General features: G+C 41.5%; 1 protein-coding gene and 1 long non-coding RNA gene across 2 annotated transcripts; one reads left to right on the forward strand and one right to left on the reverse strand.

Annotated features, from left to right (window-relative positions):
- Positions 1–1,409: 1,409 nt before the first annotated feature.
- Positions 1,410–8,951, reverse strand: LOC306802034. The gene is made up of 4 exons (XR_013774256.1): positions 6,285–8,951; positions 4,612–4,748; positions 2,405–2,529; positions 1,410–1,562 (listed from the first exon to the last, which is right to left on the reverse strand). It is a non-coding gene; the product is annotated as an uncharacterized lncRNA (long non-coding RNA).
- A 437-nt stretch (positions 8,952–9,388) lies between these two features.
- PGRMC2 (progesterone receptor membrane component 2) lies at positions 9,389–21,769 on the forward strand. The gene is made up of 3 exons (XM_079307387.1): positions 9,389–9,764; positions 19,384–19,539; positions 20,548–21,769. The coding sequence occupies exons 1-3, from the start codon at positions 9,437–9,439 to the stop codon at positions 20,643–20,645; spliced, it is 582 nt and encodes a 193-aa protein (XP_079163513.1). The 5' UTR covers positions 9,389–9,436; the 3' UTR covers positions 20,646–21,769.
- Positions 21,770–22,195: the final 426 nt, after the last annotated feature.

Below are 22,195 nucleotides of genomic sequence, written 5' to 3' on the forward strand. Positions count from 1 at the left end.
CAGCACAGCAGGTGCTTCTCTTGCAGGTAGAATTCAAATATATAAATCACTTTTTGAGTTAAGTATCCTTCTATGCAGCAAAAACTGCTATGTGTCACCAGACCTTAACTTAGTATATTTCATCAACTATTGCCTGGAAATGCTTTCTATTGATGAGCTTTTTGCAAAATTCAACCCCAAATGATGCTTTATATCCTTGTATATCTTTAGTACTTGCATAAAATGTAAAGTGATTGCAGCTAAAATGACACTGCTGGTGCAGATTACATTGAGATGGTCTGGAGTCTAAGCCTGTGTCAGGAGGGAGTGACAGGAGTGCTGAAGAGTGGTGTGCTGCCAGGAGCCCAGGTTATTCCTTCACAGCAAACTGGGTTAAAAATCTCTCAGTACAATCTGGACCCATTTGGAGAACAAATAAAAGCTTTTAAGAAGCAATAGTGGTAGAAGTAGTAGTAATGGAAGAATGCTTCAGCTGCACCAACACTGATTTTGGAAAGTTCACCACAATGTATGCAGGGAGGTAAAACAGCTCTTCAACTTCTAAAAGGTAACTTCTGCCTTCTCCCACAGTGCTTGCTTAGTAGAATAACAGCTCTACAAACCCAGATCTAAATAATAGGAATCCTTGTTTCATTGGGGTGTGCAATGTTTACATTAGATGGGTATGTTATTTATTGCTTACTGATTCCAATTTTTAGGGGTGTTGTACCTGTAAAAGTTTTATTAGCATCACTCTCTCAGTTAAGAGGACATTTTTGACACTGTTATACCAGCACTATTGTTACAGATGTAGTCCTACCAGAATAAATCAGATGTACAGCCCTCAGTATATGCTATACTTTTCAAGTGTTCTTGTATCCCTATGAATGAATCTTGTTCAGGTAATCTTTTACTACTGGGATGGAGATACAGGTATGCTCTTACCTCAAGTTGGTCAGGAATAATACTTCTTTCAGCAAATTCCATGCTGCCATCATACCCTTTTGCTGGGTCTACTCTAAGTTCCCAGCTCCATTTGTTTTCATAGACTGTGTAGTTAGAAGGGGGCAAAAAAATCAGTGGCAGTGCCAGCTGTTATAATCCCTGCTGTTCTTCAGTTAAATCAGTTCCATAGGCTGGTCTAGCAAGCACCCAAAAAACTGCTGTTCCAGCCCAGTAAAGGCTGCAGCACAGGTGCAGGCAGAAACAGGTAGCCAAGGGGCCTGAGCAATGATACACAGTGCTGTCACTGAATGTTGCACTGCAGTCACCATCCCTGGCCAAAGACTGACACTGGTACAGTGACAAAAGTAAGTTAATAAATTCTAATGAAATTTAAATGACAATTAACAAAATCCCAACAAAAGTCTTACAGGACCTCAGCCCATTTTGTATCAAAACTGGTAAAACCTGCATACACTTACTGATGGATTCGGCCCTCCAGCTTAGGAGATCTCAAAAATCATTGGGCTCACACTGTAATGTTCTGGTTTGCTATCTTCACTTTCCTCAATTATTGTCATGACAATTCAGCCTCAGAATGTAATGCCAAGGATTCATAATATGACACGGAAGCTACATATCTAAAGATGAAACATGGTGGGAGATACAAAATCAAATCATTTTTCTTTCACAATATGGGCCCAAACCTAACTAAATAATTTCAAGAATTATGTTTCTAACTATCACTATGACCCATTGTTTTTCCACCTCATTATTTACATTTACACATGAGTACACTCAAGATTTTTATACAAATCATATTCTGGAACATTTCTGTACTTGCCTAAGGTGTAAAATATAATGCAAATTTGTGACTCTCCCCTTCTTACCCTCTGAGGAAAAAACTGTCAGTTTATTCACAGCTAATTTTCTAAGGTCTATGCAGGGTTTATAGCATATTAGGGTGGTAGGCTATCATTCTGTGTGATTGCAAATAGTTTGAAAAAATAATTTTGTCCCAGGAGAGGTCCTATCAGATGAAATACTGTCTGTTTGGACCACTCTAACTTTGTGCTGGACCAGGCATAATTTATCCAGCTCAACTGACAGAAAGCTGGCATAAACCCTGAATAAACAATGTAACATATGCTCTGGCTCATTTGGTAAAAATTCAGTCGTGTGCTCACCCCAATACAGATCAAATTTCAACTGCCAGGAAATCCCACATTCACAAATTTTATGACTTACTGTGGAACCACAGCCTTACATTGCTTCATTTTCTTCTACATATTAATTGAGTTTTAATTACTTTATGATGGGCACAAATAAAGATATTTGAAATCTCCCTGACAAATACTAGGTGGAATGAGTTTACTATAGCATGATGGTTCTTCAAGTAGGGAAAAACATGATCTCCAGAGATTAGCAATGTCCCTTTTGTAACACTGGTGTAAATGGTCTTTATGGTCTGTACAGAAATTACCTCACACAAGGCAAAGCAGGCTGTAACATCCCTCTGCAACAAAGATGTTGGACTGGCAGCATTTCTGCACCACTGGAGACAACACTTTTGGGCTACTTTTCACCTCTTTGCAGCCATTAACAGCACTGGAATAGAGGAAACAGGTTACTCTGACTTCCAACAGCTCATAGTCCTGCTCAGGCTTTATGCTGTGTCTGAGCTCTCCTATGTGCCTCTGCATAATTGAGTCCCTTCTCAGCACTAATTACTACAAGTACATGGTTGCTGTTACCATTGGAGGAAAAGTTTAGGCTCTGAGATTACTTCTTCAAGTCTGCATCAAACACAGATCTTAACAGCAAAGTTCCCAAATTCTTACCTGTATTAAAGATAACCTCTCTGACTCTCTCCAGGCTGTTTCTGTCTGATATCCATCCAGCTTCCAATTCTAACAATCTGATTGTTAAATTATAATATTGAATTGCCTCTTTGGAACATGGATTTCTCACTCAGTTTCAGCCTAGTACTGGTCATTACTCAAAATCAAAAGGAAGACATAGGGGTACAGAGATAATAGATGGATATACACACACACTAAGCCTGCTTTTCCAGGGTTTTGTGTTTTATTTATTCATACACAGGCCTGCTAGGTGAGTGCAGAACACAGGACAAGGGCTCCTCTTAATTTCTTAGTATTCTTTACTTAACTTGCAAAAAGGTTTTAATAACCAATGATTTGCAAGGTATCTAGTGTACCTCACTTGTGAATTAGAAACTTTGCATCTAGCCTTGGATACTCTCAGACTAACATGTACAGTCAAGAATACATAACACAACACAAAAATTACGTTCTTTTCAGCTGTCCTTCAAATCTTTGAATACTTAATGTGTTTATTATATGCACAATAATTACACTCCTCTCATCACAGGATCTAGATTACTCCCCAAAAGAAATTGGTAGTCTCTTCCCAAATAAGGCTTGTCTACATCAACTACCATAGGGAGTATCCCCCTCCCAGAAAAAGTTGGGCCTAATTTTTCCCCCCAAAAGTTTTAACACCAGAAGAAATTTAAGTGCAGTTCAGAATGTCTTGAGGAATTTGGTCACACTTACGTCAAAACCACCGTTTTCCAGTGTCAAGCAGTGGAAGGACAAACTGGAACCTTGTTGAGAACCAGTGGCATTGCTTTCAGTGGATTAGCAGTTGTTTACATACTTGGGTCAACCTCATCTACCTTGTCCTGACATTGCTTTAGAAGCAGGTCTCAGACAATGTAGGACCTGCAGAGAAGAATGAGCTATTGTTCTCAGCCACTGCTGAAACAGAACAAGGGTTTGGCAGGCAGGACAACACTTCTTTTATGCTATCAACAGTTTACACTTGTTTGTAGCCTACTTCATTCTGCACCTTCACTTGAGAAACTGAAAGTGAAGACTGACACCATTTGGATCTTGTAAACTTTTTGCTGGGAGTTGGTTTGAGCTGACTCACACTTTTGGGAAGCATCCATGCTTTTGAAAACAAACCAGGAAGATTAAAATTAGAAAGACTGTGTATTCAGATGAGGCCATTTCAGGGAGCAGTATATTGCTGATAGATAGGGTGGTTTGGTGCTAGAAAAATGGTTTGGAAACACCATGCCTGAATGTTACAAGGCTTTATAGAGGCTTGTGGTGCTTATTCTTTAACAAGCTTTAAGTTAGGTGGCCATAAATTTCAGCTTCACAGTGCCAGAATCATTGTAAGGTTTCCATAGGGTTGATTGCTTTTTTAGATGATGTGTCAAATTAAACATAAATCTTGGCGTGTGCTTTTCTGTGAGCACAGGATGCTGTTACAGCTGATCTTAGATTCATTCTTCAAAAATTCTGAAAATGGCATGATGGTCTTTTCTTTATGATTAAGTGAACAAAAATGTCTAAACAACAACTTTATTAATATAAAAAATTAGGAAATGTTTAAGATGGTTTTTACAACCTAGAGTTTGGAAGACCAAAGCTAAAATTAAATTAGAAAATAAACTCTGTAAATGCACTGTCATAACTTTTATGTGCTACACTCCACAAGTTATTGCTCAGGGACCTTGTAATTAGTCTTTACAGAATTTGTATCTGCACATAAACTTTAGATGCTGGAAACTCTTTATTGCCCTTCTAGCAAGTGCCTTGTTCCCTCATTTTCCCCCATGCCGTTGCCAGAATTTCTTATCCTTTGTTCCTGTTGTACCTGCTGCAAGTTTGGAATTTGGTGTTCCTCTTTTGCATCTCCACAGCAAAGTCACTGGGAATGTGATACAGTTCTTTGCTACCTGTAGCAGTGGCTTTGCTCAGCCTCCTAAACTGGCCCTTCCATTCTCTGAGTACCTGCAAAATTGGAGAAAGAGGATTTGTTGATCTGAGATTCCAAAGAAAAATGTTGTCAGGCTTCTCCCTGATAAAGGCCCCAGTTTACAAACTGTAACACAAAGGCTGTGCTGTCTAAGTAATGAAAAGGTGTTGTGTTCCAGTACAGGAATGTGTTCTGCAAGTGAAAAGATTTTGTAGACTCTGGTGACAGTACCATCTATCAGTGAATGTGAGTCTTAATAACAGAAATTACCCAGCATAATTCACCTTATTAACCAAACCAATCAAAATTCTGGCTGTGCAATAAGTTTGTAGGTAGCACTTACTAGAAAGTGGCAAAGGCTACTGATGAGTGGCTGACATGAATGATCCTACATGATAAAAAAAATCTGACTATATTCCTCTGCTTCCTCCCCTTTCTTCATCAAAAATAGAAAAATACAAAGGGCAAACCCTGAAATAAACATGGACTTTGTCACAGAGAACTTCAGCAATTTACTCCTTGCTATGACTGCTTGTCAAAGAACAGGAGCTGCACGTGTGCAGTTTTCACACACACCCCTCCCAAAAAGCAGAAGAAAAAAAAATACTTACAAGGACAGACTGACTTTTGGTGACTTTGAACCCTGGCATGCTTTGTCCAATGAAGAGACCTAATTATCATGACAACTCTATTTCAATGTGTTTGCCATTATGTGTGAATGATGTAGTTCTAGATTATGACACCACACAAAAGAAAAGGCATCTAATTGTATGAATGGTGTCTATTTAAAATATATAGGTCACTACTATGACACATTTACACTTGGCTGTGTATTTACCATTCTCCTTCCTCGATAATGATGGGGACTTTGTGATGGAAGAGAGGCCATAAAATTCTGTGTAAACTGCTCAAACGGCTTTTGCCCTTTACAGAAGCCAATCTCTTCAGGAAAAACCAACACTGTAACTGATAGGGCTAAAAAAAAAAGGATGTTGGCTTGAGACACGGGCGCCTGCACTTTGATCCTACAAAACAGTATGCACATGTAAACACAACAGCATTTTACAAGCATAATTCCAAGAGAGAGTTAAAATTAAAAATATCCTTTGTAAAGATAGTTGAGTTTTTACCAATGAAAAACTGAGTCCCAGACCAGTAAGTCTGAAGAATATTAACTCCCTCCTAGCCCAAACCAGATAGTGGGCCAATACAAATTTTGTTATGTGACTGCAATTTCAAATGTCGTAATGAAATTCCTGAATAATTCAGCAGTCCTTCATTATAAGACATTATATTAAACAATTTTTTATAGGTCTACATGTAGAACTTAAAATAAATTTGAAATAAATATGTGCAATGGGAATTCAGGAACGTACTATTTTGAAATAAGACATCAAACATTGTATTTACCTCATCAGTGCTTCCAAGCTGTATCAGCTTAAAACAAAATTGTCAGTGCATCCAATACATTCAGCCAGGTTTAAAAATACCCCAGATCAATGGGGCTGATTGATTGTTCTGTGACTCCAAATTGACTCAGAAATCCCTACATTCCTTCACACACAGCCCACCTCCTAATCTGTCCTGAATGTAGCACGTCCTTGTGCAGTGAGAGATGTCCCCTCAGCTTCAACACCAATGGAAAACAGACTCAGCCATGACAGTGGTTGGTGTCAGAGTTCAATTTCTGTTCCTAAAGCTGTGCTCTCCTTGTGCTTTTCCCTGAGTTGTCTTCTTTCCAAAGGCTGCAGTAAGCAGTGCTCAAAAAGAAAAAGTGAACAGTATCACTCTGAGTCCAGGCATTCACCTCCTAATGGGTAAGTCATCCAGAAGATGAGGAAGAAGAACAAGGTGAGACTGTGTGTGAATACAGTGATGAGTTATTCACTTTCTAGGTGTTCTTCAAATTTTCTCAGGGAAAAAAATAAGCCCCTATAAAATTAAATAATTACTCAAGAACAACCAAAGCTACAACACCTGTAATTAGAAACATCTTCAATTTATTTTTTCAGGGCTTACTAAGCACTTTATGGGAAACTGTCATTTGAAAATATTATTCCTATTTTGTTTGCTCTTCAGATCAAATCCATGTGAATGAATTAGCTGTGCATAGATTTCAGAATTTGAAACATTCTGAGGGTTTTTTCTCCACAGATAACCTACAGTGCCCAACTTTCCTTTCACTCCTTTAATCTTATTGCTGCAATTATTCCCTGGATACCTGCAATTACATGAATTAGCTATACCTGGGCTTCCCAATCAGGGATCAGGATCTGTGACAGCTGGCTGTCAATTAGATCAAAATAAGATTTGTTCACACCTCTATAACCACTCAGAAGCACAGGTAAAGAACAGCAGGAGCACATAGTAGTGTTGAGAGACTTTTGGAGACCATTTACCAGTTGTGTAACTCTTACACTGTACAGGGACAGACTTTTTGTCTGGGCAAACCAGTCAGGCAAGGAAGAAAAGCTGGAAAAGTCATAATGGAGAAACTGTTTTCTGACATTTCTTTGGCAGAAAACACCACTGTAACAAAATTTGACGGGTTTGGGAATGATCTAATCCAGATTTATTTAGTATTTGTCCATTTCCTAGTGTTTAAATTCTTTCAAGTCCAACTCTTCTAAATGTGATCTTTTAAATAATTTCATGCCCTTAGGGTGGGTTCCTGAAATTCCTCTTCATTTCCAGCTCTTATCTGAGGATCAAAAATAGTCACCATGGCTCACAGAACTAAGCCAAGGTGTCCTAGCCAAGCCCAGGTAGCAATATAATCTCTTAAGAAGGCATCCAGAACAGAGAAATGAGGATTAAAAGAAAAGGTTGGAGTTGCCTCACCAATTTCTTAAAGTATTCCTGCCAGGATTTACTACACCACCACATTTATGCAGTGGGAAACCACAGGTTTTCAAAGAAACATGCAGAATGATTTGGCCACTCTGGATGAATTTAGAGGCAAGATATTTCTAGGAAGAAGGGTAAAAGTACTTCACAACTCTTACCACTTTTGTTTTCTGAACCCATCTTTGAAATACAAAAGAATTTAAGAGACTTCTTTAAGATGATGTGGAAAAATCTGTATGAAACTTAAGAGGGAAAGAAATCCTGACATAAAACTGTGACTTTTTCTCATCTGCACCATAGCTGTGTCCAGACAGTTTAAACATGCTATAATTCTGTAATAAAAACAGTTGTTAACCACAATCAAGCTGTGACTTGTTCAGATAAAAGGACTTTCCTAATAGTGTTTACTTATACATATATTAAATAGAGCCTGCTGGGTTAAGGAGAATAGTGATAAGTATTTTAATTACAGGTCTTTAACTAGCAAGAACTTTATCCTGTTTCCTCACAGAGGTAGTCATTACTGAACCGGCTCAGAGGGCAGAAGATTAAACACCTAATCATTACATAGGGTGTTGAAAACTCAGGGCTTCATGAAAATGCCAAGTATCCTTAATGTTATTTCCCACTGGGTTTAGTCCCTCACACAGCCTTCCCAGCTTTGTGGAAACATTTGAGTTTTCTAAGCAAGTTACGTGATGGTGAATTTCTCCTGAAGGCGGTATCAGGCAGGGATGCTTCAGCACCACGGAGTTTGTGGAGTAACAGCGTTTCTCAAGCGCCAGTACTGCTCCCTGTACCACATTCCAGCCGCAGGGAGAGTTGCTGAGCCAGGCTTACATTCCTGAGCCCTGCTAAACATCCATAGAGTGGCTCTTCTGTGTTACTCGATGAGATAGATGGCCAGCGCTGCTTGGGAACACCTTCTCGACCTGAGAGGTGCACAAGGGCTTAATTCTGCTTCCAGGTCTTTGTATCCACTGCAGGTGTGCTCCTATTGAGACCATCTACACGCACCACCTCTCCCCTTGGGAATAATAAAACCTTTAAGAAGTCTTTCCCCTCAGGGAACTGAGCAAACTCACTCCCGAGGAGCAGGCACGTAACGAGGCATGCGAGAGCCATCTACGTGCTGCCAGTGATACATTTCACAGCACGGGGGGTGATCCCAGTGCATCTGTCAGCAAGCATCCCGTGTTCTGACAGCCAAAAAGGGAAGAGTACGTTTACCCTAAGCAGCAAATGCACCAAGCAGCCCCCTGAGCCTCACAGACGGGGTCTGTGTCAGGCGGGCGGGCAGCGCCGCCGCCTCAGAGCCCTGCGCAGGCAGACGTGTCGCTCCCTCAGCAGCTGCCGAGCGGGCACTGCACGACGTGGCCGCACGGCGGTGGCCGAACGCCGCCGGCCTTCGCGCAGACGGTGTCCCGGTGGCGGGGCCGGGCGCTCGCTGCCCGCCCGGCCCGCGGTTCTGAGGCGGCGCCCTCAGCCCCTCCCGGCGCTTCCCGCTCTCCGCCGTGAGGCGGCGGCGCGAGCGGCCCCTCCGCCGCCCCCGCGCGCGCCGCTCCCGCCAACGCCACCTGGGCGCGCGGGGGCGAGGGGGGGGCGAGGCGGGGGGGCGATGAGGCGGGAGGGGGGGGGGGGGGGCGGTTCGCGCGCACGCGCGCTGGGGGCCGCGGCGCCTCTCGCGCGAGCGGCGCGCGCGCGCCGTTGGGCCGGGCGCGGGGCGGGCCCGCGTCCCGATTCGCCGGCGGGGCGCGAGCCGGGCGGGGGCGGGGCCGGCGCGGGCCGGCGGCCAATGGGAAGCGGGAGGGGCGGTGGGCGGGGGCGTGGTCGCGGCCGGGCGTGTCCCGGGCGGGCGCGCGCTGTCCGGGCAGCGATGGCGGACGATGGGCAGGAGCGGCTGAGGACTGAGGGCGGCCGGGCGGGCGGCGCGGCCCTGGCGGGCGGCGAGATGCTGATGAGCGTGGGGCTGCTGGCCCTGGCGCTGCTGGCGGCCTACCGGCTGTACCTGCGCTGGGGAACGCGGAGCGGGCCGGGGGGCGCGGCCCGGCAGGGCGAGGCCGCCGCGCTGCCGCGCATGAAGCGCCGGGATTTCTCCCTGGAGCAGCTGCGCGAGTTCGACGGCGCTCGCAACCCTCGCATCCTTCTGGCTGTCAACGGCAAAGTCTTCGACGTGACCAAAGGCAGCAAGTTCTACGGGCCCGGTGAGACGGCGGGGGGATGGGGGGAGTCCCGGCCTGGGACCCACCGGCGGTCTTACATTGGTGATGCTCAGCGTGTCTGGCTTCTCCTCAGGCAGCCCTGATGCCTTGATTTGGATGTGCCATGGTTAATTCTATTTTTTTTTCCTTCTGTCTCTTCTAGTAGGTTTCCCAAGTGCAGCTGAGCAGTGCTTTCTTCGTTCTAGCGTTTACGGCTCAGGAGAGGAAACCAACCGGCTGGTTATTTGTTTAGGTGTAAATGGCATATTGAGTGTGACTTTTAATCCGGGTAGAGATAGGAAAGGAGAGCTCTGGGAGTAGTGTGTTGTTACTGTTGGGAAGAGTGCAGAAATCAAGCCGATCTCATAAACAGACAGACAGAACTTCTCTTCAGAGAGGAAACGTGTATTTCAAAGGTTCAGAAAAGCAAGCTTCAAACAAATGTTCTGCTGTTGTATTCACCTTGTACACCGTGAAACTGCAGCATATTTCCTCATGATAAACAGCATTCTTAATAATGAGGTGGGTGAACTTACTGGTGAGCACTGTGTTCACAACTGATGCCAAAGGAAATGAGCTTTATGACTGATGCTAATTTTCTTCTTTAAACAATGGTGGTTTGGAAAACTTGCTCTAATCAAACTATGCAGTAGTTTTCATAGTAGGCATGGCAATCTTCCTTGTGAGGGGTGGAGGGGAGAGAGAGGATACTTCCCACTCCCTCAGGAAATAGTTCAGGTTAAGTAATCGTTCATTATTATTTAATAATTGAGGTTACAAAAATAAAACTACAAAGCTGGCATGCTACAAGCCTTTGGTTCTTGGTGGGGAAGGGACAAGCAGTTCTGTGGTTGAACTGGGCTAGAATTTTGTTACTACTTTACGCTCAAAGTTTGTGATATCATTTACAGAGAGCAAAACTGCTGTAACTGAATTGAAATGCTTTTTTTGGCTGGGTACTGTAGAAGTTCACAGTGGAATCAGAAGTGCCTTGCCGTGCTTTATGTTGCTTATTAACCAGTAAAGCTGAGAAAATGCAGCCTGGTGAACTGCAGCTTTCATGACACTTAATCAGGCTAGTTCTTTTGTCTCTTATTTAGGGGTTTTTATACTGAGACCTGTGTGCTGACATAAAATGCAGGTAATGCACGTGCTGCATGAAGCTTAAAACACCAGTAAGCTGATAGAGTGAAATAATACTGAACCATGATCTAAACATTCACTTTCTCTCTTTTGTGTGTCAAGCTTCATTTAAATGTTAGGCTCTCCTCTCCAGATAGCATCAATGATTCACACACTGTCAACCTTAGGAAGTCTGTTATTGTGAGGAAGCTAAAACTTAATGTTCTAGGACATCAATCTGCTTTTTGATAACTGGTAGCAGCTGGTTTCCTTAAAAGCAGTGGTTCTAGCTTTTCATCAAGAGGGACAAAGGCTTTTTTATTTTTTGTCCCTGTAGTGAAAGATTGCCTTTTTCTAACAGAAGTGACATCGTTTTTGTTTATCAGATCTGTAACTTGGGATGTTGAATGTAAAGCTCAACCAGTGCATCATCAGCATCAGTGTGTTCTTTGCCAAACATGATGGTTTTTGAATCGTGCTGACGTGGTTTCCCTCTTTGGATGCATATCAGGGAATATTTTCTTGCAGCTGTTTTGTGGCTGAAAAGAAAAATACTAATAGGTAATTTGCAGGCCTTAAAAACCTGAGAAGAGTTCAGGGGGGAAAGTCTCCTACAGCTGGTTGAGATCTTTTCAGAAAGGCTTCAGCCAGAGCAGCCAGATGTCCACAGCAGTTCTCATGGAAATTTTATGTCTCATGGCTGGAGTGTGGCAAGGGAAGTGCGAAGCATGCCAACAAAGCATGGCCAAATTTTAACAGAAGAAAGAGCTGAGGACATTGGCTTTGCTGATATTTCAGGCTCTGAAAGGCCACTGCCTTTAGTGGTGTGTTGAGGGACTGATGTGAAGAGAAAGTGCTTCAGCTTTGCAGGGAGTGGGAAGCAGTGGCTGAGGGCTCACTGTCAGTCTCAGCAAGTCTGGAGGGCTGGTTTAGTGTTGAATAATGTGGCGACTTCAGGGGGCTTCTCAGTAAGGACTGTCTTTTCTCCTTCAGTGTAGTTTGGATGCCAAGGTGTTCCATTTTTCTTTCTAAGTAGAGCAGAAAGCTTAAAATGCACACAATTATCTTCAAGTCCAGATTTTTGTCCAACAATTGAGATTCCATTGAAGTTTCCACCAAACTTCTGATTTTATTCAAAGTGCTCCTGGTTTTAAGTTTCCGTCCAGCGCATCCTGTTTTACTTTAGTCCCTTTCATTGAAGAACCCTTTACATAGATACAGTTAAGATGTTTTAAAATAATGATGGAGTGTTGAAACCATCCTTTCCAAGAGACATTTTGAAATGTCTATGTGTTATGAAGACTTAGTTTTTTTGAACATTTAATCCAAATGTTTCCCTGGTTTTTTATATTTTTTTTTTCTCATGTCTTCTTTAAGCCTTCCACAGTTTATCTCATTGGTATCCTGTTAGTCTTTGGTATCTCTTAATGTATTTTAGCTAAGAGTAAAGAAAGGCTACACTGCACATATAACAGTCTGTGCCTCCAAAAACCACTTTGCTTACACAGAATTCTTAATTTCAGACTTTACTTTCCAAAATGCTGCTCTGTCCTGCAAATACAACATTTGTTTCAAGACTTCACTTACACGTATTAAATTCCACTTCTGCTTGTGCCCAGATGAGTAAGTGACCTAGAATGCTTTGACTGATTATTAAATCTAATTAATTGCCTTTCCCTTTATCATCCACAAACTCCAAAAGAAATAAAGCAAACAATTAGTGGTTCACTAATATTAAAAATATAATGTAACCAGACTGTCATAGAACCTCTGTTGGGATGATTTCTCATCTGTAATCACATCTCATGACTTAGGGTCTAGTCATTAATACATTCTGTGTGTTCTGTTGGTTTTGTATCTTACAGTGAGAGACAGCTTTTTACTTTCATTGTACCATTAAACTTTGTGTGATTGTTGGCATCAAGATTTCTGGTTGTATGTTTGTCAGTAGAAGTGCATTGTAGGAGTTAGTGTACTTTATGTCAGCAAATCTTAATATTTAGCAGTTAAATTTGCATGCCAAGGTAATGCTGTAAACAGGTCTTGATTAACTTAGTAAATACTTTGTGCATTTATGAAAAATACATGTCTTTGAGCATGACAAAGCAAGATTATGTGCAACCCTGAGTGTGCAACTGTTCACGTCACTTCTTGGTTCTTAATGTTTCATGATCTTAAAAAAATCAATTTCCTGACTTCCCTTCACTGCAGTATGTTGTCACTGTCAACTCATTGGTCATCCCACTTGTCTTTCACGATGTAATGGAGATTTCAGATTTCCCAAGTTTGCCAAGAAGAATATATTAGATGATAGTTGCTTCAACAAAAAATATTCCATTGTAGTTCATTTTCCATGAAGGGAAAATTGCCTTTATTTGACTGTAATAAACAGCCCTCATTTTTCCCAATAATTTGTATAAAAATAATCTGATGCTGTTAAACTTTTTTTGCAATTGAGTGCCATAAATTTCACTGTGTCTCTGTTGACCACCTGGCAATGGTGCTTTTCCATACACCTTATAAAGGGTATGGTTAGAGTGAAATGTTGCAGGAGGGACTCTACATATGTTGTATTTGGAGAATACTGTTAAGGGTGGCCTTATCTTAAGAACACAACAGCCTGAGGGGTTACAGATAAGTACAGAGGATAAGACTGGGGGAAAGAAATGTTTTCTGTAGAGTGTGAAAGGTCTTCTCAGTGGTTCTGGTGTTTGTCAGCTCTTTGGCTGTGTCGTGCAAGTGTCTCTCACCCTGGCATTCAGCTTTTCAGAGAAATAGCATTTCTGGATAAAGAAGTGAAGTTCCAGCCAGAAGCAGTTAAACTAAAAGGTGTATACACAGATATTGGTGAGAAATTGTTTCCATACTTCTGGTTAAAGGGAGTAGTGCCTTTGCTGCCAGGGTAGAGGTGGTTCTGAGCCTCCAGGCCATGCTCATGGAGAGCAGTGAAGTGGTTTTGTGCAGGAAGAGCAGCTCTCTGTCTCCTCCTCTGCTTCTGTTCTGTCTATCAGCTCTCTCTTTCTTATTTTTTAAATTTCTTTTTCCCTTTTTCACAATCTCTGTATATTCCTTGAAACTTGAACAATTGTGTGTTTCATAAGAAGTTTCTGTAAATTCCTAGGTCCTATTTAAACCAATCATGTTCCAGTCACAGAATTGATGAGGCTGGAAAAAACCTTTGAGATCATTGAGTCTCCTGCCTTATGAAAGGCCTGATAAAGCAGGTGTGTTCAAAATAAGATCTATGAAATGTGATAGTGACATCATTGCTAGTGACATGTAGGTGTTAAGTCCAGTACACATCAGCATTGCCCTCATTGAACAAAGAAACCTGGCCAGCATTGTTTGTTTTATTTATTAGGAAATAAACTGGTGGTCAGAGCATTTCTCACTAAACCAAGATGTGGAATCTAGGTCCTTCTCAAGAATGCAGCTATCTTCCAGAAAGCTCCTGACTGCTGGCCTACAGGCTCTCTTACCAGTGCTTGTTCTCTGCCCCTTTAGTTGAAATTGGGTCATTGATTCTTGCACTTTTTTTTTCCCCACAGTTAAAAAGCAAGTAAGCAAAAGAGAGAGTGAGACTCTTGGCCTTGTGCCTGAGGAATCAGGTTTAGACCCCTATTTCTGGCCAGTTCCTATCTTAGCATGTAGACTTTACATCTGTAGAGTCCCATTTTGCATGTGGATTAGTCTCCTAAGAACACATACTTTCCATGCAAGTTGTAACTTAAAATTGACCCATATCTTCCCTTTCATGTAAATCTAGAGCAGTAAAGTTAAAATTATGTCACCTTGAATTCCTAAGCATAAATGTTATTAGAAACCCTCTGCTTTCAAGCTACATCTCCAAATGACTTAATCTGACTTGCAGCTTTTTTGTTCTCTCATGAAAGATGCAACGCCGAACAAACACGTGTCAGGATTCAGATAGAAAGTTTGAAACAGCCAGTGAAGGTTTCACTTCAGTTTGGAGTGGAAAAACCAGGCAAAGTGATAGAATAAAGCAGTTGTTATTAATTTTGTAGCCTATCTCCCTTTGCCCTAACTCACATTAAAGGGGAGATTAGTCTTTATTCTTGTCTGCCGATTAAGAGGTGTTGTTCATGAGTATCTAAACTTCAGAAAAAACTGGGGTTTATTTCCAGTAGCTATATGGAGCCCACAGATGCACATTTGGTGATTGATTTGAACTGCTTTTTGACTACTTGAAGAAACCCAAAGCTGCTGGTTTAAAACTGAACCTTGTTCTTAACCTGTGTGGCTTCTTTAGAGAAATCACATGAACCTTGTGAAAACGAATACAATTCCTAGCTCACCTATCACTTCATTAGCTATAAAGTCCACATGTGGCTGTCTGTGGTGTATTCTCTGTGCTGCCCCTTGGAGCCATCCAAAGTTCAGTGTACAACACTGGTGTTGGAGTAATAGTATGGGATGTTCCACAAAGCTGCTACCAAACTGAAATGGTCAGGGAGCCTCTTTGGCAGCCAGGGATAGACTCTGAAGTTGGATACCAGCATAGGTTTTGCTGGGGGAGTTGTTGTCCAAACTAGCTGAAAATTGAAATATGTGCTGTTCCAAGATCCAGTTTACCCTGTTTTGGAGGAAGTGACTAGAAGCAGTGCTTCCAAATAGAAACTTCATGATTCAAAATTTTTAATATGTTGCTCTAGGTTGAATAGATTTTTACTTGTCTGCAAAGAGAAATTAAATCTTAATTAGAGAACCAAAACAGCACTAAGAGATGCAGAGATCTTGAATGCATTTTTGTGGTCTGAAGAGACTTTGACTTTACCAATTCTCAAGTTTATTGTGAATAAAGACAAATGTCAGGCTGAACAGAATGTCAGATTCATTGAGGCTGCTGAATTCTTAACTGGATTCTGAAAGGAAGTGAAGCTCTGCAGGAGGTGGGTAGCAACGTTTTGCATGTGTTGTAGCTTAGGGAAGGGTGTACTTTATACAAGGTGGAGTTGTAAGGTAGATGAGGACTTTATACAGGGGAAATGCAGTGTGTGAACGTGGAGGTATAGATGTGGAGATAGGCAGGCAAATATGTGGGCTTGATAACTGGTCTCAGGGCTAAAATAAACAAAAGCCCTGGAACTGAGTTCTTTACATGTGAAAGCCATGATGTGAAGAAGAGCATTCTTCAAGGAGCAGCTTTCCTTTATGGAAGACTCATACTCCATATAACCAAGTAACATGTAGCAGACATGTTTTAATTGGTTTTGACACTTTCCTAACTCTTGCTGTTGTATTGTGCCAAATAGGAGTGAGAAGAGAATTTTTTAAGACGTGTTTGACTGTGAAATGGCTAATTTGGGGATACAGAAACCCCCCCTCTCCCAAAAAACCCACTGAAATTCTGCGACAGGGTCTCACAAACTTGCTTTGGTTTACATACTTGTGCTCCAGCCACTCTGCCTGCCCTCTCCTCTGTCATGTCATGCTGCAATCAATTATTTACAGCAGGAGCCAGGCTAAATAGGTGGGGAGACAAAAGGAAAGGAAATTACTGTGGGTAGAGCTTGCAGAGTAAATTGCATCAGGCCATGAAAGAACTCCGTGGGAGTGTGTCTAGGATTGCACTGATGTCTCTACCTCAATCATGTTCTGGAAAGGTATTTTCTCCCCAGGATCTTATGTACTGGCACCTTCCTGGATGCTTCTCCAAGTGCAAAATAGCTTTTTCAGACTGTTGCACAGTTTTTTATATTGAAGTGAGTGATAGACCGGAGCTTAGAGCAGAACCCCAGACCTGCATGTTTTGTATTAATATAAAATTTTGTAGTTAAACTCTGTGTAGAAGTACCTTGCTTTAAATCTTGAAGTAGATTGTTCATACTGAGATCTCTGAACTTCTCCTTTAGGAACTGAGGTGAAGCCAAGCTTGCACCATTTACTAATAATCACAATTCAATATTTACCTTTTAGTATAGGATTAAAGAATAGAACATGTTTTCTAAGTTACATTTGCAAAGCTGGAATTTAAAATGCTGTCTACTGAGTCCAAAGGTTGGTTTTTACATGTTAGCATTCCACTGAGTGCTTGGACCTGGCTTGATGATTCCTCTGTGGCTTCTGAATACTTCTGTAATAAACATTCTGGAATGTTAAAGTTCAAATTCAGTTTTAGGAAAGAAAAAAGATATTGGTGTAATAGTGTCTGTGTTTACAAGATACTTTGAAATCTTGCATCCATTAATCTTAATGCAAGATGATGTATTCTAGAAGTTTTCATGCTTTCAATTAAATATGTTATTGAGATTTAAGAGTGTTCAATGCTTGATACAGATAAATATAATATCATTCTATTTTCAGTATAAATAATTGGAATCAAGCTGGTGGACTGAGACATAGCAGCAGGTGTTTGAAATTCCATAAACCACTAAATGCAGGGTAGAAGGGAAGGGCAGCAGGTGCAATTCTCTGATTAGCCAGAGTTTGGAAGACACCTTGTGCAAGTAGTAGACTCTATGGACATATTTGCTTGAAACACTTCAGAGAAAGGAAAAACTGGGGACAGAATACAGTTGGTGGCGTCACTAAGTAACAATTTCTAATTGCTTTTAAGGATTTACTAATTTTGGTGTTTGCAAGAGCTGTTTATAGCTGCTATGTTCTTCATTCAGAACATGAAAAATGAGATCATTTGTATGATTGCTGTTTTGCTTGAAGCAGGACTTTTTTTGAAGAAACTGTATTGTGTTGCAGATAGTGGTCATTGCTGCCTCTTAGCCTGTCCTGTGCAAATGACTGAGCAATGCAGAGTGCATTGATACAGGATTGATTTCAGTCTCTAAATCCTGCTTTTCAAAGAAATACCTAATTCAGGATGCAGATAGGAAAGATAGCCCTCTTGACTTTGTTTCCCTGAAGAGCTGTACCTTTAGTCCCTGATCCCTGAGGTTGTTCTCATGAATGCTCTTCTTGGAGCTAAATACCTGAAAGGATGAGCACAGAGATGCTGTTCATCATTGTGGTCAGACCGGTACAGTGTAAACTTCCAGCTGATAGTTCCTTCTCCTGTGTCTGCTTCTTGTGAAACTGCTTTGAAATCAGATGGTTTATTTCCAGAGAGACAAGGGAACTGTCTTTGGCACACAGGACAACCTTCTGTTCTCAGGTTTGACTGTAAGCAGCTTACAATGCCAAGCACTCTGGGGTGGAGAGACGACAGCAGTTCCAGTGAGGACCTAGTTTCTTCTAATCCATATGGAACTCGGGTTCCCCACTCCAGGAGTTGTCCCTGCTGCATTCAGCCTGTGTCTCAGCCCTGGAGCCAGCAGGAGCAGATAGGTGTGCAGCAGCCTGGGAGGAGCCAGCCTTTCGGAATGATTCCCCATGGCTCAGAAGAGCAGTGAGTCCTGGTGCAGAAGAGCTCTGAGGTGCTCCAGCAGGCAGTAGAGGGGGTGAAGGACAGTGTGTTGCCACTTGTTGTGTTCATTCTTGCCCATGGGTGCTGCCTTTTCTTCAGGCTGATGGCCACTGTTGAGGTAAGCCAGAGAAGGGTTCTGGCCTGCTCACCACTAAGTAGGGACCACTCTGTAGCAAGCCTTGGGTGTCTCTGTGGTGCTAGGCTGCTGCAGTTAGTGCAGAAAATTTTAAAGTGTGGGGCTTTATTGGTTTGGGAGGGTTTTTTTGTATTGGTTTGAGTTTTATAGTTGAGGTGAATTTAAGGTATTTGTTTTTACATCAAGAAAATCTAAGATAACAATATGCTTAAAGTTCTTTCCGTTAATTAAAATTTGGGAAAGCCAGTTAACAACCTTACTCTGCAAATTGTTGGTTTCTAAATCATCCATTTCTCTTGGTAGTAATATGTATTTCGCAGTCATTGCTCAACATTTTATTGGGATATTTTTGGTGCTTTGCATTGGTCAAAAAGCACAGAGGAAGCAGTTGTTTTATATTCCTAATGTGATGATTTGTGCTGTTTTCAAGAACATTACAGGCTAAAGGTATAGGGGATCTGCTGCCCAAAAAAAGTATGATGATTTCCTCAGAAATGAGAAATGTCACAAAAGATAAAGTTCTTGTGATTCTGTGAGTGAAGTGAAATCAATAATTAGCCCTCTTCTATTTATTTATAATAATGGATTTCTAATTAAGATGTCTATGCAGTTTGCTTCTGTTCATACCTGACTTGTAAATATTCAATGTGTTGCTTAATAGAAGTGTATTTCTTTTGAATTCCAGCCACTGGTCCCTTTGGAATTTGCATCAACTGGCTTGCATCAACTGACAGGGATTTTTCCAGATATCCCTTCAAAGCTATTTTCCTGGTTCTGCTTCTCTCAGCAGACTTTATCTCCTAGTGATATTAAAGATTGAATTGCAGTGCTGTTGAATGTCAAACAGCCATGGCATTGAAACTGCTGCTGTTCCCATCACTGCAGAAATTTAATGTGTGGCTTTGGCAGACTATGTAAAGAACTGAGATTTGGTCACCACAAACAAAGACGTGAAGGTATCAATTTTGTCTTTTTGTTTTCAGAGGGTCCATATGGAATATTTGCTGGCAGAGATGCCTCCAGGGGACTAGCAACTTTCTGTCTAGATAAAGATGCACTCAGAGATGAATATGATGACCTATCGGACTTAAATGCTGTACAGATGGAAAGTGTAAGAGAGTGGGAAATGCAATTTAAAGGTAAATTCTCAAATTATCAGCTTAAGGAAATGCTTTTAATGATTGACTGATTTGGGCATGGGGAAGCTTTTAAAGAGGTGTTGACAGTAATATTATCACAGAATATGCTGAGTTGGAAGGGACCCCCTAGGATCATCAATTTCAGCTCTTAGCCCTGCACAGAACCATCCCCAAAAATCCTACCCTAAGAGTGTTGTCTAAACGCTGCTTGAACTCTGTCAGGCTGGTGCTGTTACTCTGGGGAGCCTGTGCTAGTGCCCAGCCACCCTCTGGGTGAAGAACCTTTTCCTGATATGCAACCTAACCCTCCCCTGACACAATCTGGGGGTTGTGTCACTGACCACTGTGTCTGCCACTCGTCCCCTCATAAGGGAGGTGTGGACTGCAGCAAGGTCCCCCCTAATGTGTGTGCAATGTGACTTTGTTAAGACCAGACCAGGGATTTGGGACCAGAGGCTTTCACTATATGTCACTATAGCTTTTTTAACCTTTAAATTTTATACAAGGAAACTTTTCTCTTAGCTCTTCAGCACAGGATTTCACTCCCAAATCTCAGTTCAGCTGGTGGAACTCCCGCTCGAGGTTGTTGGCTTTGGATGCCATGGAATTATTGTTAGGACTAAGAGCTGCTTTAACATAAAGGGTTGAACAAGTTTGTCTTGAAATAATTTCTGACAAATATGGAAGTATGCCTTTGGAGGGAGGGGGAATAATTTTTCACACTAATTGAAATCAAAACAGGCTGAAGGATTGAAGAGCAGCGGTTTTTAGCCCTTGGGTGATAAATCTTGCCTGATCAGCTGGAAGAGAATGGAAACAAAGTACTCACAGTTAAAGAAAGTAATGGTAGAACGATTGTTTTAGGAGGCTGAGCTTGCTGCTAAATTACCATCAATTTCAGTAATTTAGAACTGTAGTGTGTAGGAGAAAAAGTGAATTTGCAGTAGTAGGGGCTAGCAAGCAAATGCAGCTGTATTTAATTGTAATGGAATCATAAATCTCTTTCAGAAAAATATGACTACGTAGGTAGACTCCTAAAACCAGGGGAAGAACCATCAGAATACACAGATGAGGAAGATACCAAGGATCACACTAAACAGGAATGAACTTTGTAAACAACCAAAGTCAGGGGCCTTCGGAACTGCAACCTCTTATTCCCCATCACAGAATGTCCTGCATCTTTGGGTACAGTTCATCTGCTGCGAAAAAACATTCAACAGGTTTTGTACAAGGAAAATAATATACTCACAAATGAAGATTTGAATACTAGACATTCTTTGTGCTGCCAAATTTTTTGTTGCAGTTTATTTGTAATGTCTGGTTAGGCTTCGTTAGTGAAGAGGGGCCAGGGATTTAAAGGCAAAAATGCTATTCCTTTTTATCAGTAAGCTGAAGCCTTCTACTAGTCTACCTTACAAGCTCTCTAAAAGACGTGAGTCTTCAAGCTCAGAGGAAGGTTTGAATCTTGTTTCGTGTGTGTCTTCTCCTTCAGCATTAAAAGAAAGATGTACTCATCCTCTACATCAGCATCAGTAGGTGACACTACTGAAGCCGGTGGTAAAAATGTGAATTTCCAATTTTGTTTTGTATGTGGGTGTTAGTAGCCCAGCAGAATACTTCAGTTCTCTAAGAGAAGTCCATGTAGATTAGGGTGGGGATAAAATTCATCCCTTTCTCAAAAGGATTGGGTAAAAAAGTTTCTTCTACAACAACTATTATCTGAAGCCTGCCTCTCCCCCTTTTTTCCCATCCTCTAAATCAAATCAAATATTAATTGTGCCTTATTTCGCTTACATAGACTTGAATTGTTTTAAGGGACAGCCCCCAAATTGCGGTTTCATAGTCACTACAAGCAGCAGTGAGACTGAATTGGAATGTTCTGTTGACTGGAAAACCTTGATGTCATTCTGTGTATAGAATGTAAAAGAGGAGTACTCAGTGTTACTGCCATATGTTAATACTACATATACTTAAATTAGCATTGTGATGGCCAAATGCATACTCCCATGCTTCTTTTTAAGGAATTACAAACACACAAAAAAAGTCTCCCTTCCTCCTCTTCCAGAAGCTGCCTAACTTTTGGGAGCACAGCCTTCACACCCCGTAGAGTGAAGGGGCGTTGCGCGCGTGTGTCTGTGTGTGTGTCTGTCTGAATGCAAGACTTGGGAGGGATTGTTTCTGCAGATATTGTAAATACGAGTACCATTTTAATAAAGCATGTACAATACCACATGTGCTGTCAGACTTTGTGTAGAAGCTGCTGAGCAGAGCTGGCATCTGATACAATAAAAAAGGGGGAGAAGTTTTGGATAGATGAAGCAGCCACTGCTATTAATACTGCTCTTTGTCCTGGTGGTTATTTTCCCTCTCAAGTCCCAGCTCTTGAGGAATCTCGAAGACTTACTCAGGTAAGTCTGTATTTAAGAGACTAAACCGATGCCACCTGTGGTGAGGGGGAAAGTGATACAAATAAAGCATTTTAGTAACTGAGTGCAAGGTAAAGTATAAGGAGTATATCACATGGCATTAACAGGACAAGTGGTGGCTTATGTTTGTACCTCTGGTTGCAGATTTCACCTGTGTTAAGTCTGCAGTAACAATTTATATACATATGTTCTGCTGAACTGTAAACTGAAATTCCAGGGATGACTACTTT

This window comes from Erithacus rubecula (genome assembly GCF_903797595.1).
Source record: "Erithacus rubecula genome assembly, chromosome: 5".
Taxonomy (NCBI): domain Eukaryota; kingdom Metazoa; phylum Chordata; class Aves; order Passeriformes; family Muscicapidae; genus Erithacus; species Erithacus rubecula.